The sequence below is a fragment of the Ranitomeya imitator genome, chromosome 5 (genome assembly GCF_032444005.1).
Source record: "Ranitomeya imitator isolate aRanImi1 chromosome 5, aRanImi1.pri, whole genome shotgun sequence".
NCBI classification, from domain to species: Eukaryota; Metazoa; Chordata; class Amphibia; order Anura; family Dendrobatidae; genus Ranitomeya; species Ranitomeya imitator.
In genome coordinates this window covers 242,450,437-242,469,692 of record NC_091286.1, presented here as the reverse complement: position 1 = coordinate 242,469,692, position 19,256 = coordinate 242,450,437, and the positions used below count along the sequence as shown (strand labels likewise).

At 45.2% G+C, this 19,256-nt stretch overlaps 1 protein-coding gene across 2 annotated transcripts in view; it reads right to left on the bottom strand.

Annotated features, from left to right (window-relative positions):
- Positions 1–19,256, bottom strand: part of MOXD1 (monooxygenase DBH like 1) — a 240,462-nt gene that overhangs the window by 56,997 nt on the left and 164,209 nt on the right. For both annotated transcript variants that reach the window (XM_069726006.1, XM_069726007.1), the window contains exon 6: positions 6,890–6,992. In XM_069726006.1, the coding sequence (XP_069582107.1) occupies positions 6,890–6,992 (103 nt within the window). The remainder of the gene's footprint in view (positions 1–6,889; positions 6,993–19,256) is intronic.

Sequence of the window (19,256 nt, the reverse complement as noted above, 5' to 3'; positions counted from 1 at the left end):
TCACTCCTTCCACTAGACTTCCACAGACCAGACCACTGCTGCTCGTGTACCCCTGGAACCAATTTAAAAGTGCCTACAGCCAGCCCAAGTTTGTTATGTTAGGCCTTGGAAGCCTGTCTGCGGTCACTCCTTCCACTAGACTTCCACTGACCAGACCACTGCTGCCCGTGTACCCCTGGAACCAATTTAAAAGTGCCTACAGCCAGCCCAAGTTTGTTATGTTAGGCCTTGGAAGCCTGTCTGCAGTCACTCCTTCCACTAAACTTCCACTGACCAGACCACTGCTGCCCGTGTACCCCTGGAACCAATTTAAAAGTGCCTACAGCCAGCCCAAGTTTGTTATGTTAGGCCTTCGAAGCCTGTCTGCGGTCACTCCTTCCACTAGACTTCCACAGACCAGACCACTGCTGCCCGTGTACCCCTGGAACCAATTTAAAAGTGCCTACAGCCAGCCCAAGTTTGTTATGTTAGGCCTTGGAAGCCTGTCTGCGGTCACTCCTTCCACTAGACTTCCACAGACCAGACCACTGCTGCCCGTGTACCCCTGGAACCAATTTAAAAGTGCCTACAGCCAGCCCAAGTTTGTTATGTTAGGCCTTCGAAGCCTGTCTGCGTCCCGTTCTTTCAACTACAACTACACTGACCAGGCCACTGATGGCCGTGTTCCCCTGGAACCAATTTTAACTTGCCTACAGCCAGCCCTATGTTATTATGTTAGGCCTTCGAAGCCTGTCTGCGTCCCGTTCTTTCAACTACAACTACACTGACCAGGCCACTGATGGCCGTGTTCCCCTGGAACCAATTTTAACTTGCCTACAGCCAGCCCAATGTTAGGCCTTTGATGCCTGTCTGCCGTCACTCCTTCCACTAGGCCTCCACTGACCTGTCTATTGCTGCCCGTGTACCCCTTGAACCAACCTAATAAAATATTTAAAAAATTAATTTGATTATAAAAAATAAGATCGTGTTGAGATCTCAAATGCAGACATTTTAACAATCAAAACAAACACACAACAAATATCTGGAACTGTACTACAAAGGTCCAACAGCTACAATTTCTTTCTCCTGCAAGAAGTTAACTGAAAGTTTTTTGGAGTTGTTAACACAGATATGGCATCCACCGAGTGTTGTCCTGTCGCGTCTCCTTTAAATTATTTCCAATAAGATGTTAAACTATTAATTTAATAAAATCAATAATTAAAAAAATAATTGAGTAAGCCAAAAGCACATTGCAAATAAACATTAATTACAAATCAAGAAGCATGGCGCGTCCGAGGGTGAGTAGATACCGAATAAGAATATAATCACCCTCGGACGCGCAATGCTTATTTACAACAGCCTTCCTTCCTAAGAATCAGCCCTTCCGTGGTGTAGAGAGAGGTTGTGTTACACTGCAAGGTGTTCCCCAGGTTGCCTTTCCTGAGCTTCGATCTTCCGGCTCTCGTTTAGTAGCTGTTGGAAACTACGCTGCATTAGGCCTACTAATTGTGTATGGGTGAAACAGTGGCGCATCTGCGGTCCCTCCTTCCACTAGGCCTCCACTGACCTGTCTACTGCGGCCCGTGTACCCCTTGAACCAACCTAATAAAATATTTAAAAAATTAATTTGATTATAAAAAATAAGATCGTGTTGAGATCTCAAATGCAGACATTTTAACAATCAAAACAAACACACAACAAATATCTGGAACTGTACTACAAAGGTCCAACAGCTACAATTTCTTTCTCCTGCAAGAAGTTAACTGAAAGTTTTTTGGAGTTGTTAACACAGATATGGCATCCACCGAGTGTTGTCCTGTCGCGTCTCCTTTAAATTATTTCCAATAAGATGTTAAACTATTAATTTAATAAAATCAATAATTAAAAAAATAATTGAGTAAGTCAAAAGCACATTGCAAATAAACATTAATTACAAATCAAGAAGCATGGCGCGTCCGAGGGTGAGTAGATACCGAATAAGAATATAATCACCCTCGGACGCGCAATGCTTATTTACAACAGCCTTCCTTCCTAAGAATCAGCCCTTCCGTGGTGTAGAGAGAGGTTGTGTTACACTCCAAGGTGTTCCCCAGGTTGCCTTTCCTGAGCTTCGATCTTCCGGCTCTCGTTTAGTAGCTGTTGGAAACTACGCTGCATTAGGCCTACTAATTGTGTATGGGTGAAACAGTGGCGCATCTGCGGTCCCTCCTTCCACTAGGCCTCCACTGACCTGTCTACTGCGGCCCGTGTACCCCTTGAACCAACCTAATAAAATATTTAAAAAATTAATTTGATTATAAAAAATAAGATCGTGTTGAGATCTCAAATGCAGACATTTTAACAATCAAAACAAACACACAACAAATATCTGGAACTGTACTACAAAGGTCCAACAGCTACAATTTCTTTCTCCTGCAAGAAGTTAACTGAAAGTTTTTTGGAGTTGTTAACACAGATATGGCATCCACCGAGTGTTGTCCTGTCGCGTCTCCTTTAAATTATTTCCAATAAGATGTTAAACTATTAATTTAATAAAATCAATAATTAAAAAAATAATTGAGTAAGTCAAAAGCACATTGCAAATAAACATTAATTACAAATCAAGAAGCATGGCGCGTCCGAGGGTGAGTAGATACCGAATAAGAATATAATCACCCTCGGACGCGCAATGCTTATTTACAACAGCCTTCCTTCCTAAGAATCAGCCCTTTCGTGGTGTAGAGAGAGGTTGTGTTACACTCCAAGGTGTTCCCCGGGTTGCCTTTCATGAGCTTCGATCTTCCGGCTCTCGTTTAGTAGTTGGTGGAAACTACGCTGCATTAGGCCTACAAATTTGGTATGGGGTGTAGAGACAGGTTGTGTTACACTCCAAGGTTTTCACCAGGTTGCCTTTCCTGAGCTTCTATCTTCAGGCTCTCATTAAATTGTGGTTAAATGGAACAACTGCATTTGGCGTACTAGTTGGTTTGGGGCCTACTATCGGTGTCTGCCGCTCCTTGCTGTTCTCCTGGTTTCCTGTCCTGAAATTCCATTTTCAGCCTCTCGTTAAGTAGTTGTTAATGTTAAACTGCATTTGGCCTACTAGTTGGGTTGGGGCCTACTATCGGTGTCTGCCACTCCTTGCTGTTCTCCTCCACTGAACAAAGCTGTGCCGCCTGTTTACTACGGTTGCCAATTTTGAACTGCATTTCGACTACTTACTGATTTGGCCCTACTCTCTGTGTCAGCCTCTCATTCCAGTTGTCCTCCACTGCAATGCCCCCTGGTTATTCCTGTGTTACCAATTTTGAACTGCATTTAGCCCACTTTCTTCTTTGGGCCTATATCTGTGTTTCCACTTCATCGTGCCCATTGCCCAGCCAGTGATAGATGAGTCTGCTGGTACATTGACCCATAACGCAACATTCCCCGTGCACGCTACACAACAACATTGTGACCCTGCTGAAAGTCAGGTTGCTCTTCCCGCATACCATACCACCTTACACGGGGACAAAGAGGAAGGTGCAGATGAAAGTGCAGGTTCCTTCATCAGGTGGGGGGAGGAATACTAGTTGGCGACGTCACTGGCACAGGGCCTCTCATAGTACGCAAAAGTGTTGCTGCCGGTGGGAGGCGCCCCCGCCGTGCAAACACACCGCTGTACTTTGAGGGGCCCTGTGCCAGTGCCAATGCCAACGAGTGGGCCCCCCCTGCTTGCTCAGGTTCACAGCACTTGCAAAGTTGAAATACTTACCTCTCCCTGCTCCACTGCCGTGACGTGGTCCAGATTTCCTGGGCCCACTAATTACTTGAACCAGCCCTACCCCCCACAACTTTAGCCAAATGACCCCCAATTTCAAATGCCTTCCAATTATTATAAGGTAAATTACGCTTGACAAGCTTCATTAAGAAGAATGGATGGTTTTGACATTAAAATGGGCACTCTAGGTGTTTTCCTGGCCCCCACTCACTGCCGACTATGCTGCCCCATTGACTTGCATTGGGTTTCGTGTTTCGGTCGATCCCGACTTTACGTCATAATCGGCCGATTTCACTCGACCCGACTTTGGACATAGTCGGGTTTCGCAAAACCCGGCTCGACTCTAAAAAGGTCGAGGTCGCTCAACTCTACCCACGAGTACTAAGAGAACTAAGTAATGTAATAGATAAACCATTATTTCTTATTTTTAGGGACTCTATAGCGACAGGGTCTGTTCCGCAGGATTGGCGCATAGCAAATGTGGTGCCAATATTCAAAAAGGGCTCTAAAAGTGAACCTGGAAATTATAGGCCAGTAAGTCTAACCTCTATTGTTGGTAAGATATTTGAAGGGTTTCTGAGGGATGTTATTCTGGATTATCTCAATGAGAATAACTGTTTAACTCCATATCAGCATGGGTTTATGAGAAATCGCTCCTGTCAAACCAATCTAATCAGTTTTTATGAAGAGGTAAGCTATTGGCTGGACCACGGTGAGTCATTGGACGTGGTATATCTCGATTTTTCCAAAGCGTTTGATACCGTGCCGCACAAGAGGTTGGTACACAAAATGAGAATGCTTGGTCTGGGGGAAATTGTGTGTAAATGGGTTAGTAACTGGCTTAGTGATAGAAAGCAGAGGGTGGTTATAAATGGTATAGTCTCTAACTGGGTCGCTGTGACCAGTGGGGTACCGCAGGGGTCAGTATTGGGACCTGTTCTCTTCAACATATTCATTAATGATCTGGTAGAAGGTTTACACAGTAAAATATCGATATTTGCAGATGATACAAAACTATGTAAAGCAGTTAATACAAGAGAAGATAGTATTCTGCTACAGATGGATCTGGATAAGTTGGAAACTTGGGCTGAAAGGTGGCAGATGAGGTTTAACAATGATAAATGTAAGGTTATACACATGGGAAGAAGGAATCAATGTCACCATTACACACTGAATGGGAAACCACTGGGTAAATCTGACAGGGAGAAGGACTTGGGGATCCTAGTTAATGATAAACTTACCTGGAGCAGCCAGTGCCAGGCAGCAGCTGCCAAGGCAAACAGGATCATGGGGTGCATTAAAAGAGGTCTGGATACACATGATGAGAGCATTATACTGCCTCTGTACAAATCCCTAGTTAGACCGCACATGGAGTACTGTGTCCAGTTTTGGGCACCGGTGCTCAGGAAGGATATAATGGAACTAGAGAGAGTACAAAGGAGGGCAACAAAATTAATAAAGGGGATGGGAGAACTACAATACCCAGATAGATTAGCGAAATTAGGATTATTTAGTCTAGAAAAAAGACGACTGAGGGGCGATCTAATAACCATGTATAAGTATATAAGGGGACAATACAAATATCTCGCTGAGGATCTGTTTATACCAAGGAAGGTGACGGGCACAAGGGGGCATTCTTTGCGTCTGGAGGAGAGAAGGTTTTTCCACCAACATAGAAGAGGATTCTTTACTGTTAGGGCAGTGAGAATCTGGAATTGCTTGCCTGAGGAGGTGGTGATGGCGAACTCAGTCGAGGGGTTCAAGAGAGGCCTGGATGTCTTCCTGGAGCAGAACAATATTGTATCATACAATTAGGTTCTGTAGAAGGACGTAGATCTGGGAATTTATTATGATGGAATATAGGCTGAACTGGATGGACAAATGTCTTTTTTCGGCTTTACTAACTATGTTACTATGTTACTATGAGTGGCCATCATTACTTTAAGAAATGAAGGTCAGCTAGTTCGAAAAATTGGGAAAATTTTGAAAGTGTCCTCAAGTGCAGTGGCAAAAACCATCAAGCGCTACAAAGAAACTGGCTCACATGAGGACTGCCCCAGGAAGGGAAGACAAAGAGTCACCTTTGCTTCTGAGGATAGGTTTATCCGAGTCACCAGCCTCAGAAATCGCAGGTTAACAGCAGCTCAGATTAGAGACCAGGTCAATGCCACACTGAGTTCTAGCAGCAGACACATCTCTACAACAACTGCTAAGAGGAGACTTTGTGCAGCAGGCCTTCATGGTAAACTAGCTGCTAGGAAACCACTGCTAAGGACAGGCAACAAGCAGAAGAGATTTGTTTGAGCTAAAGAACACAAGAAATGGACATTAGACCAGTGGAAATCTGTGCTTTGGTCTGATGAGTCCAAATTTGAGATCTTTGGTTCCAACCATCGTGTCTTTGTGCGACGAAGAAAAGGTGAACGGATGGACTCTATATGCCTGGTTCCCACCGTGAAGAATGGAGGAGGAGGTGTGATGGTGTGGGGGTGCTTTGCTGGTGACACTGTTGGGGATTTATTCAAAATTGAAGGCATACTGAACCATCATGGCTACCACAGCATCTTGCAGCGACCTGCTATTCCATCCAGTTTGCGTTTAGTTGCACCATCATTTATTTTTCAACAGGACAATGACCCCAAACACACCTCCAGGCTGTGTAAGGGCTATTTGACCAAGAAGGAGAGTGATGGGGTGCTATGCCAAATGACCTGGCCTCCACAGTCACCAGACCTGAACCTAATCAAGATGGTTTGGGGTGAGTGGACCACAGAGTGAAGGCAAAATGGCCAACAAGTGCTATGCATCTCTGGGAACTCCTTCAAGATTGTTGGAAGACCATTCCTGGTGACTACCTCTTGAAGCTCATCAAGAGAATGCCAAGAGTGTGCAAAGCAGTCATCAAAGCAAAAGGTGGCTACTTTGAAGAACCTAGAATATAAGACATAATTTCAGTTGTTTCACACTTTTTTGTTAAGTATATAATTCCACATGTGTTAATTCATAGTTTTGATGCCTTCAGTGTGAATGTGCAATTTTCATAGTCATGAAAATACAGAAAAAGCTTTAAATGAGAAGGTGTGTCCAAACTTTTGGTCTGTACTGTATATATATTTGTTCATATATAAAATAATGAAAGTGATATATAACAGTTCTCTTCATTTGCCTTACCTTCCTGTTGGTGTGGATTGTCATAATGGACTTCCATAAGAACATATGATGGGTCTGTTGGTGTTCCAATGGATAGGCCAACGTGGGGTGGGTATGTGAATCCCTGTAAATATAGATGAGAAAATGATTGTCATTACTGATGCAAAAGAATCATTATCATTTATCATATGAATATCTATATAATTGTCTAAGGGTTTTTCCGTCTGTCTGTCTGTCCTGGAAATCATTTCTCTTTAGCAGCAGCACAGGATTTAGTCACAGCCGCCGGCTCTTGCCCTTGGGACCCGCTGCTCCACCACTCACCTCCCCCGTCGACTTTCTGGTACAATTAACTCGTGTATAAGCCGAGGGGGGGTGTCTTCAGCACAAAAAAATGTGCTAAAAACTCAGCTTATACATGAGTATATACGGTATTTGGAATTGCCACATCTGGAAAGAACCGACCTATAAAAGTGTTAAACTAGTTAACCCATTCAGTGATCAAAGTTAAAAGAATAAATAAAAAACGAGCAAAAAACTATGCTTTGTCATCATACTGTTAAACAAAAAGTGGAATAAAACAAGATCAAAAAGATATAAAAATGATATTTCTGAAAACGTATTTTTTTCCAGCAAATAGCTGCCATATAGCTCCATCAGCGGAAAAGTAAAAAAGTTACAGCTCTGAGAAGAAAGCAATGAAAAATATTGTTTTTTGTATAAAATTATTTTTATTGCATAAAAGTGCCAGAACATAAAAAAATTGTATAAAGTAGTATCACTATAATCAATTTTACCACAAGTGGAATGGTATAAAAATAAATTGCTGTTTTTTGTTCATTCTGCCTCCCAAAAATTGAAATAGAAAGCAAACAAAAAATGGCATGTGCCCCCAAAAATGATACCAATAAAAACATCAACATGTCCTGCAAAAAACAAGCCCTCATGTTACTTTGTCGGCAGAAATATAGATAAATTATAGCTCTCAAAATATGGTGATGCAAAAACTAGTTTTTGCAAAAAAAGCATCTTTTAGGCTGTGTGCACACGTTGCGGTTTTTTCGCGGTTTTTCCCAATAAAAATGCTATAAAACCGCAAAAAAAAAATGCATACAATAAGCATCCCATCATTTAGAATGAATTCCGCATGTTTTGTGCACATGATGCGTTTTTTTCCGCGAAAAAAACGCATCACGGTAAAAAACGCAGCATGTTCATTAATTTTCCGTTTTTTGCGGATTTCTCACTACAAAATGCATCGGGAAGTGTCCGGAAAAAAACGCGTCAAAAACGCGTCAAAACCACGGCAAAAACGCGGCAAAAATGCGTGAGGTTTTTTTGCAGATTTCTTGCAGAAAATGTCCGGTTTTTCTCAGGAATTTTCTGCGAGAAATCCTGAACGTGTGCACATAGCCTTAGTGTGTAACAACAGCCAAACATAAAAAAATATAAATCCGGTATCACTATAATCACACCAACCCAAAGAGTAAAGTCATCTGATCACTTATACCGCACAAGGAGTGACTTAAAAAATAAATAAAACCAATTCTTAACCTGCTGTTCATTTGTTCATTCTGCCTCCTAAAAATCATAGTAAGGCACGGCACATATTTATCCTGCACAGTATGCTGAGCGCTTACATCGGGGGTTTCCTCAAAATCACGTCATTCGGATATTTAAATGGAAACCTGATTTAAGTCATCAGCATAGAGCACAGGATAAATGTGATCCCCAAAATTATGTAGATTGTTTCCAATAAAAGCTTCAACTCAATCCACACCAAGAGCAAATCCCCATTTAAGTCTGTCATCTGTTAACAGAAATATAGTGTGCTTCAAAGTTACTGGTAGTGCAAAAGCTCTGTAAAAGCACAATAGCTTCTCACCCCTGAAAAGAAATCTGGCAAATTCTGCACTCCTAAATCCAAATTCACGCCTCCCGCTTGTTTCTGGAAAATACCCATGAAGTCAAAATCGTCACTACACTAAATTCACAAAGGGGTATAATCTTCATAATGGGACTCTGTATATGGAGTCTGAAAACTAATCTATGAAAATCTGTGCTCCAGGAGGAAAATAGCATTACAGGAGGCAAATAGAGCTTTGTCGCCCCTAAGTCTTGCCGATTGGCTAAGCAGTACTGTAAAGCCACATATGGGGTATTTACACTTTCAGAAAAAATTGTGTGACACATTTTGATGTCATTTTTATCTATTTCTTCCTGTGAAGATGTAAAATCTGAGCTAAAACAAAGTTTTTGTGGTAAAAATGTACTTACGGTATGTTTTCTTCACTGTGCAATGGTATAAAATGCTGTGTGTGACACATCCATGGCGTCAATATCATTACTGCACCTTTGGATAATTTCATTGAGAGATGTAGTTTGTAAAATGGGGTCACTTATGGGGGATTATGTGTTCTGGCACCTCAGGGGCTCTCTTATTTGGTCTTTTCACCCGCAAACTATAACAATAAAATCTTCACAAAATTATGGCGCTTCTTCTCTTTTGAGTTTTGCACTGGACCTCCACATATCCAGTGTATCCCTACATTAAATTAATTGAGAGGTGTAGTTTATAAAATAATGTCACTTATCAAGGGGTTTCTGCTGTTCTGGCACCTCAGGGGCTCAGCCAATATGGCATGGCAACCTGAAACCATTCCAAAAAAATCGGAACTCCAATGTGGCACTTCTTCCCTTCTGAAATTTGTACGGTGCCTCAAAAGTACTTTTTGACCACATATGGGATATTGTTGTTCTCAGAAAAAAAATGCATAACAAATTGTATGGTGCAATTTCCCCTGTTACACTTGTGAAAATAAAAATATGGTGCTAAAAGAACATTTTTGTGGGAACAGTGTGAATTTTTATTTTCACAGCTCAGCGTTATAAACTGTGAAGCATCTTGTAGTTCAAGGAGCTCACCCCACATCTAGATACATTCCTTGAGCCGTCTATTTTCCAAGATAAGGTAAATTATTATGGGTTTCCACTTTTTAGGCACATCAGGGGCTCTCCAAATGTGACATGGCATCCGGTAATGGTTCCTGCAAAGTCTGCATTCAAAAAGTCAAATGGTGCTGCTTCCCTTTCGAGCCCTACCGTGCACCCAACCAGTAGTTTTTCCCTACATATGGGGTATTGGCATACTCAGGAGAAATTGTACAACAATTTTTCGGGCCATTTTCTCCTGCAGCCTATTATAAAAATAAAAAAATTGTGGTTAAAAGAACATTTCTGTGGGAAAAAATTCGATTTTTTTATTTTCACAGCACGTTATAAATTTCTATGAAAGGGAGTAGTGATTCTTTCCTTCAGGGCAGACAATCGCAAAAATTGGACAAGTGCTTTCCGTTGTTTTGAAGGATAGCATTCATCCCTATCTTATTCTATGGAGCCTTGCAGATGTCAGTTTTTTCTTCAGAGTTGATCTGAGGAAAAAATCATAGCATGCACGAGTTACATCCGATTATCGGACCGCATTCATGTTTCTGGGCGCATGGAAAAAATTGGAGTGCATTTGGATGAATGTGGAAGATGTCGATTTTTTTTTTTTACTCTCTTCTGAGAAAATCTGATCACACTCTGATGAAACTCAGAGTTTGATCAGAGTGTGATTAGCATAATTGGACCAATTTTATTGGATGAGAAAATACATGGTTTTGTGACCCTAGCTTTTGTGCAAAACTGTCTTCAGTCATTTTTAAGTTGGGAATAATTGCTGCATTGCCTGTGCTGCATGCTCTTTGTATGATATATGTCATGTCTAAATTAGCCTACTGATAATGATTTTTGGAGACTGCTGTAAAGAGGGAGCACACATACATTGTGAATATTGTTAAAACACCGCTCCAGTGTGGTTTTTTTTAATTTCAGCAAGATTCTTTCTCTTTGTATCCCCTCTTGAGTATAAACTCTTATGACCAGCGGGATCCCCTCTCTATCTCACTCGCTCTCTCACTCCTGTAGAATGTAAGCTCTTATGATCAGCACGGTTCCCTCTCTCCCCTTTTGTTGTCTAAGCTCTTTTGGTCAGCGTAGTCCTCTCTCGGTCTCTTTCTTGTAGAGTGTAAGCTCTTCTGTCCAGCTTTTATGATTAGTAGATTCCTCGGTCTTCTCTCCTGTAGACTGTAAGCTCTTATGATCAGCGGGATCCTCTCTCTCTCGTACAGTGTAAGCTGCTTTGCTCGGCTTGGTTCTCTCTCTCTCTCCCTCTCTCTGTCTCTCTCTCTCTCTCCTGTGTTGTGTAAGCTCTTCTGTCTAGCAGTTATGGTTAGTGGATTCCTCGGTCTTCTCTCCTGTAGAGTGTAAGCTCTTATGTCTGGTGGGGTACTCTCTCTCTCCTGTAAAGTGTAAGCTCTTGTGTCCAGCGTGGCACTCTCTCTCTCTCCTTTAGAATGTAAGCTCTTATGATCAGCAGGGTCCTCTCTCTCTTGTAGAGTGTAATCTCTTATGGCCAGTGGGGTCCACTCTCTCTACGTAGAGTGTAAGCTCTTATGTCCAGTGGGGTCCACTCTCTCTACGTAGTGTGTAAGCTCTTATGTCCAGTGGGGTCCTCACTCTCTCTCCTGCAGAGTGTAAACTCTTATGTCCAGTGCGGTCCTCTCTCGCTCATAGAGTGTAGGCTCTTATGTCCAGTGAGGTCCTCTCTCTCTCTCCAGTACAGTGTAAGCTCTTATGATCAGCAGGGTCCTCTCTCTCTCGTAGAGTGTTAGCTCTTATGTCCAGTGGGGTTCTCTCTCTCTTGTAGAGTGTAAGCTCTTATGTCCAGCTGGGTCCTCTCTCTCTCGTAGAGAGTAGGCTCTTATGTACAGCAAGGTCTTCTCTCTCTCTCTCCTGTAGAGTGTAAGTTCTTATGATCAGCAGGGTCCTCTCTCTCTCTTGTAGAGTGTAAGCTCTTATATCCAGTGGGGTCCTCTCTCTCTCTTGTACAGTGTAAGCTCTTATGTCCAGTGGGGTCCTCTCTCTCTCCCCTGTAGAGTATAAGCTCTTATGTCCAGCGGGGTCCTCTCTCTCTCATAGAGTGTAGGTTCTTATGTCCAACGAGGTCCTCTCTCTCTCTCCTGTAGAGTGTAAGCTCTAATGATCAGCAGGGTCCTCTCTCTCTCTTGTAGAGTGTAAGCTCTTATGTCCAGTGGGGTCCTCTCTCTCTCTCCTGTAGAGTGTAAGCTCTAATGATCAGCAGGGTCCTCTCTCTCTCTCTCGTAGAGTGTAGGCTCTTATGTCCAACGAGGTCCTCTCTCTCTCTCCTGTAGAGTGTAAGCTCTAATGATCAGCAGGGTCCTCTCTCTCTCTCTTGTAGAGTGTAAGCTCTTATGTCCAGTGGGGTCCTCTTTCTCTCTCCTGTAGAGTGTAAGCTCTAATGATCAGCAGGGTCCTCTCTCTCTCTCTCTCTCTCTTGCAGAGGGTCAGCTCTTATGTCCAGTGGGGTCCTCTCTCTCTCCTGTAGAGTGTAAGCTCTTATGTCCAGTGGGGTCCTCTCTTTCTTGTAGAGTGTAGGATCTTATGTTCAGCGAGGTCCTCTCTCTCTCTCCTGTAGTGTGTAAGCTCTAGTGATCAGCAGGGTCCTCTCTCTCTCTTGTAGAGTGTAAGCTCTTATGTCCAGTGGGGTCCTCTCTCTCTCTCTTGTAGAGTGTAAGCTCTTATGTCCAGTGGGGTCCTCTCTCTCTCGTAGAGTGTAGGCTCTTATGTTCAGTCAGGTCCTCTCTCTCTCTCTCTCTCTCTCCAGTACAGTGTAAGCTCTTATGATCAGCGGGGTCCTCTCTCTCTCTTGAAGAGTGTAAGCTCTTATATCCAGTGGGGTCCTCTCTCTCTCTTGTACAGTGTAAGCTCTTATGTCCAGTGGGGTCCTCTCTCTCTCCCCTGTAGAGTATAAGCTCTTATGTCCAGCGGGGTCCACTCTCTCTCTCATAGAGTGTAGGCTCTTATGTCCAACGAGGTCCTCTCTCTCTCTCCTGTAGAGTGTAAGCTCTAATGATCAGCAGGGTCCTCTCTCTCTCTCGTAGAGTGTAAGCTCTTATGTCTAGTGGGGTCCTCTCTCTCTCTCCTGTAGAGTGTAAGCTCTAATGATCAGCAGGGTCCTCTCTCTCTCTCGTAGAGTGTAGGCTCTTATGTTCAACGAGGTCCTCTCTCTCTCTCCTGTAGAGTCTAAGCTCTAATGATCAGCAGGGTCCTCTCTCTCTCTCTTGTAGAGTGTAAGCTTATATGTCCAGTGGGGTCCTCTCTCTCTCTCCTGTAGATTGTAAGCTCTAATGATCAGCAGGGTCCTCTCTCTCGTAGAGTGTAGGATCTTATGTCCAGCGAGGTCCTCTCTCTCTCTCTCTCTCCTGTAGAGTGTAAGCTCTAATGATCAGCAGGGTCCTCTCTCTCTCTCTTGCAGAGGGTCAGCTCTTATGTCCAGTGGGGTCCTCCCTCTCTCCTGTAGAGTGTAAGCTCTTATGTCCAGTGGGGTCCTCTCTTTCTCGTAGAGTGTAGGATCTTATGTTCAGCGAGGTCCTCTCTCTCTCTCCTATAGTGTGTAAGCTCTAGTGATCAGCAGGGTCCTCTCTCTCTCGTAGAGTGTAAGCTCTTATGTCCAGTGGGGTCCTCTCTCTCTCTCTTGTAGAGTGTAAGCTCTTATGTCCAGTGGGGTCCTCTCTCTCTCGTAGAGTGTAGGCTGTTATGTCCAATCAGGTCCTCTCTCTCTCTCTCCAGTACAGTGTAAGCTCTTATGATCATCAGGGTCCTCTCTCTCTCTTGTAGAGTGTAAGCTCTTATGTCCAGTGGGGTCCTCTCTCTCTCCTGTAGAGTGTAAGCTCTTATGTCCAGCGGGGTCCTCTCTCTCTCCTAGAGTGTAGGATCTTATTTCCAGCGAGGTCCTCTCTCTCTCTCCTGTAGAGTCTAAGCTCCAATGATCAGCAGGGTCCTCTCTCCCTCTCTCTTGTAGAGGATAAGCTCTTATGTCCAGTGGGTTCCTCTGTCTCTCTAGTTGAGTGTAAGCTCTTATGTCCAGTGGGGTCCTCTCTATCTCCAGTAGAGTGTAAGCTCTTATGTCCAGCGGGGTCCTCTCTCTCTCTCGTAGAGTGTAGGATCTTATGTTCAGCAAGGTCCTCTCTCTCTCTCCTGTAGAGTGTAAGCTCTAATGATCAGCAGGGTCCTCTCTCTCTCTCTTGTAGAGTATAAGCTTATATGTCCAGTGGGGTCCTCTCTCTCTCTCCTGTAGAGTGTAAGCTCTAATGATCAGCAGGGTCCTCTCTCTCGTAGAGTGTAGGATCTTATGTCCAGCGAGGTCCTCTCTCTCTCTCTCCTGTAGAGTGTAAGCTCTAATGATCAGCAGGGTCCTCTCTCTCTCTCTTGCAGAGGGTCAGCTCTTATGTCCAGTGGGGTCCTCTCTCTCTCCTGTAGAGTGTAAGCTCTTATGTCCAGTGGGGTCCTCTCTTTCTCGTAGAGTGTAGGATCTTATGTTCAGCGAGGTCCTCTCTCTCTCTCTTCTGTAGTGTGTAAGCTCTAGTGATCAGCAGGGTCCTCTCTCTCTCTTGTAGAGTGTAAGCTCTTATGTCCAGTGGGGTCCTCTCTCTCTCTCTTGTACAGTGTAATCTCTTATGTCCAGTGGGGTCCTCTCTCTCTCCTGTAGAGTGTAAGCTCTTATGTCCAGCGGGGTCCTCACTCTCTCGTAGAGTGTAGGATCTTATGTCCAGCGAGGTCCTCTCTCTCTCTCTTTCTCTCCTGTAGAGTGTAAGGTCTTATGTCCAGCGGGGTCCTCTCTCTCTCGAAGATTGTAGAATCTTATGTCCAGCGAGGTCCTCTCTCTTTCTCCTGTAGAGTGTAAGCTCTAATGATCAGCAGGGTCCTCTCTCTCCCTCTCTCTCTCTTGTAGACGGTAAGCTCTTATGTCCAGTGGGGTCCTCTGTCTCTCTTGTTGAGTGTAAGCTCTTATGTCCAGTGGGGTGCTCTCTATCTCCAGTAGAGTGTAAGCTCTTATGTCCAGCGGCAGGGCCGGCGTCAGCACCCGGCGCACCCGGGCAAATGCCGGGGCCCTGGCAAGACGGGGGGGCCCACACGTCAGCCGCCAGCGCGCGTCACTCGCTACATCCATCCACTGTCCACACGTCGCCCGGCGGCGCCTTGGCTGCAGGGGGCACAGTCAGCTGTGTCTGAGGCCATTTCGCTGGCGCCTGGCGCTGCGCAGCTGCAATAGCAGCAATACTCACCTCTGCCGGCCGTCACCATGGATACAGAAGACACTTCCGGGTCGCGATGCTGGGTCATCTCTTCTCCTGTCAGTACATCCGGTCGGCGGGCAAGGAGAGGACAGAGACAGAGAGAGCCGTTCGGAGTTGGACCGCGCCGCTGAAGCCTTCCCTCTTCCCATTCCAGGCAGTCAGAATCTATGCGTCCACCATCCAGATAATCCAGGCCAGCACAGGAGAGGACAGATCCGGACCGGCAGGACTCAGGAGCAGCAGCTGCAGCCTGCAGTGAGGTGAGGACAGTGCACCCTCTCCTCTCCTGCTGTGTCCACAACGAGGGGGCCGGCGAAGCAGTGAGTCAGCACTGATGACTAGAGTTGAGCGACCTTGACCTTTTTAGAGTCGAGCCGGGTTTTGCGAAACCCGACTATGTCCAAAGTCGGGTCGAGTGAAATCGGCCGATTATGACGTAAAGTCGGGATCGACCGAAACACGAAACCCAATGCAAGTCAATGGGGCAGCATAGTCGGCAGTGAGTGGGGGCCAGGAAAACACCTAGAGTGGCCATTTTAATGTCAAAACCATCCATTCTTCTTAATGAAGCTTGTCAAGCGTAATTTACCTTATAATAATTGGAAGGCATTTGAAATTGGGGGTCATTTGGCTAAAGTTGTGGGGGGTAGGGCTGGTTCAAGTAATTAGTGGGCCCAGGAAATCTGGACCACGTCACGGCAGTGGAGCAGGGAGAGGTAAGTATTTCAACTTTGCAAGTGCTGTGAACCTGAGCAAGCAGGGGGGGCCCACTCGTTGGCATTGGCACTGGCACAGGGCCCCTCAAAGTACAGCGGTGTGTTTGCACGGCGGGGGCGCCTCCCACCGGCAGCAACACTTTTGCGTACTATGAGAGGCCCTGTGCCAGTGACGTCGCCAACTAGTATTCCTCCCCCCACCTGATGAAGGAACCTGCACTTTCATCTGCACCTTCCTCTTTGTCCCCGTGTAAGGTGGTATGGTATGCGGGAAGAGCAACCTGACTTTCAGCAGGGTCACAATGTTGTTGTGTAGCGTGCACGGGGAATGTTGCGTTATGGGTCAATGTACCAGCAGACTCATCTATCACTGGCTGGGCAATGGGCACGATGAAGTGGAAACACAGATATAGGCCCAAAGAAGAAAGTGGGCTAAATGCAGTTCAAAATTGGTAACACAGGAATAACCAGGGGGCATTGCAGTGGAGGACAACTGGAATGAGAGGCTGACACAGAGAGTAGGGCCAAATCAGTAAGTAGTCGAAATGCAGTTCAAAATTGGCAACCGTAGTAAACAGGCGGCACAGCTTTGTTCAGTGGAGGAGAACAGCAAGGAGTGGCAGACACCGATAGTAGGCCCCAACCCAACTAGTAGGCCAAATGCAGTCTAACATTAACAACTACTTAACGAGAGGCTGAAAATGGTATTTCAGGACAGGAAACCAGGAGAACAGCAAGGAGTGGCAGACACCGATAGTAGGCCCCAAACCAACTAGTACGCCAAATGCAGTTGTTCCATTTAACCACAATTTAATGAGAGCCTGAAGACAGAAGCTCAGGAAAGGCAACCTGGGGAACACCTTGGAGTGTAACACACCATCTCTCTCCACCCCATACCCATTTTGTAGGCCTAATGCAGTGTACTTTTCTACAACTACTAAACGAGAGTCGGAAGACCGAAGCAATGGCAAGGAAACCTGGGGAACACCTTGGAGTGTAACACACCATCTCTCTCCACCCCATTCCCCATTTTTTAGGCCTAATGCAGCCTACTTTCCGACACCTACTAAACGAGAGCATGAAGATCGAAGCTCAGGAAAGGCAACCTGGGGAACACCTTGGAGTGTAACACACCATCTCTCTCCACCCCATACCCATTTTTTAGGCCTAATGCAGTGTACTTTTCTACAACTACTAAACGAGAGTCGGAAGACCGAAGCAATGGCAAGGAAACCTGGGGAACACCTTGGAGTGTAACACACCATCTCTCTCCACCCCATTCCCCATTTTTTAGGCCTAATGCAGCCTACTTTCCGACACCTACTAAACGAGAGCATGAAGATCGAAGCTCAGGAAAGGCAACCTGGGGAACACCTTGGAGTGTAACACACCATCTCTCTCCACCCCATACCCATTTTGTAGGCCTAATGCTGTGTACTTTTCTACAACTACTAAACGAGAGTCGGAAGACCGAAGCAATGGCAAGGAAACCTGGGGAACACCTTGGAGTGTAACACACCATCTCTCTCCACCCCATACCCAATTTGTAGGCCTAATGCAGCCTACTTTCCGACACCTACTAAACGAGAGCATGAAGATCGAAGCTCAGGAAAGGCAACCTGGGGAACACCTTGGAGTGTAACACACCATCTCTCTCCACCCCATACCCATTTTGTAGGCCTAATGCTGTGTACTTTTCTACAACTACTAAACGAGAGTCGGAAGACCGAAGCAATGGCAAGGAAACCTGGGGAACACCTTGGAGTGTAACACACCATCTCTCTCCACCCCATACCCAATTTGTAGGCCTAATGCAGCCTACTTTCCGACACCTACTAAACGAGAGCATGAAGATCGAAGCTCAGGAAAGGCAACCTGGTGAAAACCTTGGAGTGTAACACAACCTGTCTCTACACCCCATACCAAATTTGTAGGCCTAATGCAGCGTAGTTTCCAACAGCTACTAAACGAGAGCCGGAAGATCGAAGCTCAGGAAAGGCAACCTGGGGAACACCTTGGAGTGTAACACAACCTCTCTCTACACCACGGAAGGGCTGATTCTTAGGAAGGAAGGCTGTTGTAAATAAGCATTGCGCGTCCGAGGGTGATTATATTCTTATTCGGTATCTACTCACCCTCGGACGCGCCATGCTTCTTGATTTGTAATTAATGTTTATTTGCAATGTGCTTTTGACTTACTCAATTATTTTTTTAATTATTGATTTTATTAAATTAATAGTTTAACATCTTATTGGAAATAATTTAAAGGAGACGCGACAGGACAACACTCGGTGGATGCCATATCTGTGTTAACAACTCCAAAAAACTTTCAGTTAACTTCTTGCAGGAGAAAGAAATTGTAGCTGTTGGACCTTTGTAGTACAGTTCCAGATATTTGTTGTGTGTTTGTTTTGATTGTTAAAATGTCTGCATTTGAGATCTCAACATGATCTTATTTTTTATAATCAAATTAATTTTTTTTATATTTAATGATGTTGGTTCAAGGGGTACACGGGCAGCAATAGACAGGTCAGTGGAGGCCTAGTGGAAGGAGTGACGGCAGACAGGCATCAAAGGCCTAACATTGGGCTGGCTGTAGGCAAGTTAAAATTGGTTCCAGGGGAACACGGCCATCAGTGGCCTGGTCAGTGTAGTTGTAGTTGAAAGAACGGGACGCAGACAGGCTTCGAAGGCCTAACATAATAACATAGGGCTGGCTGTAGGCAAGTTAAAATTGGTTCCAAGGGAACACGGCCATCAGTGGCCTGGTCAGTGTAGTTGTAGTTGAAAGAACGGGACGCAGACAGGCTTCGAAGGCCTAACATAACAAACTTGGGCTGGCTGTAGGCACTTTTAAATTTGTTCCAGGGGTACATGGGCAGCAGTGTATGGTCAGTGGAAGTCTAGTGGAAGGAGTGACCGCAGACAGGCTTCCAAGGCCTAACATAACAAACTTGGGCTGGCTGTAGGCACTTTTAAATTGGTTCCAGGGGTACACGGGCAGCAGTGGTCTGGTCAGTGGAAGTCTAGTGGAAGGAGTGACCGCAGACAGGCTTCCAAGGCCTAACATAACAAACTTGGGCTGGCTGTAGGCACTTTTAAATTGGTTCCAGGGGTACACGGGCAGCAGTGGTCTGGTCTGTGGAAGTCTAGTGGAAGGAGTGACCGCAGACAGGCTTCGAAGGCCTAACATAACAAACTTGGGCTGGCTGTAGGCACTTTTAAATTGGTTCCAGGGGTACACGGGCAGCAGTGGTCTGGTCAGTGGAAGTCTAGTGGAAGGAGTGACCGCAGACAGGCTTCCAAGGCCTAACATAACAAACTTGGGCTGGCTGTAGGCACTTTTAAATTGGTTCCAGGGGTACACGGGCAGCAGTGGTCTGGTCAGTGGAAGTCTAGTGGAAGGAGTGACCGCAGACAGGCTTCCAAGGCCTAACATAACAAACTTGGGCTGGCTGTAGGCACTTTTAA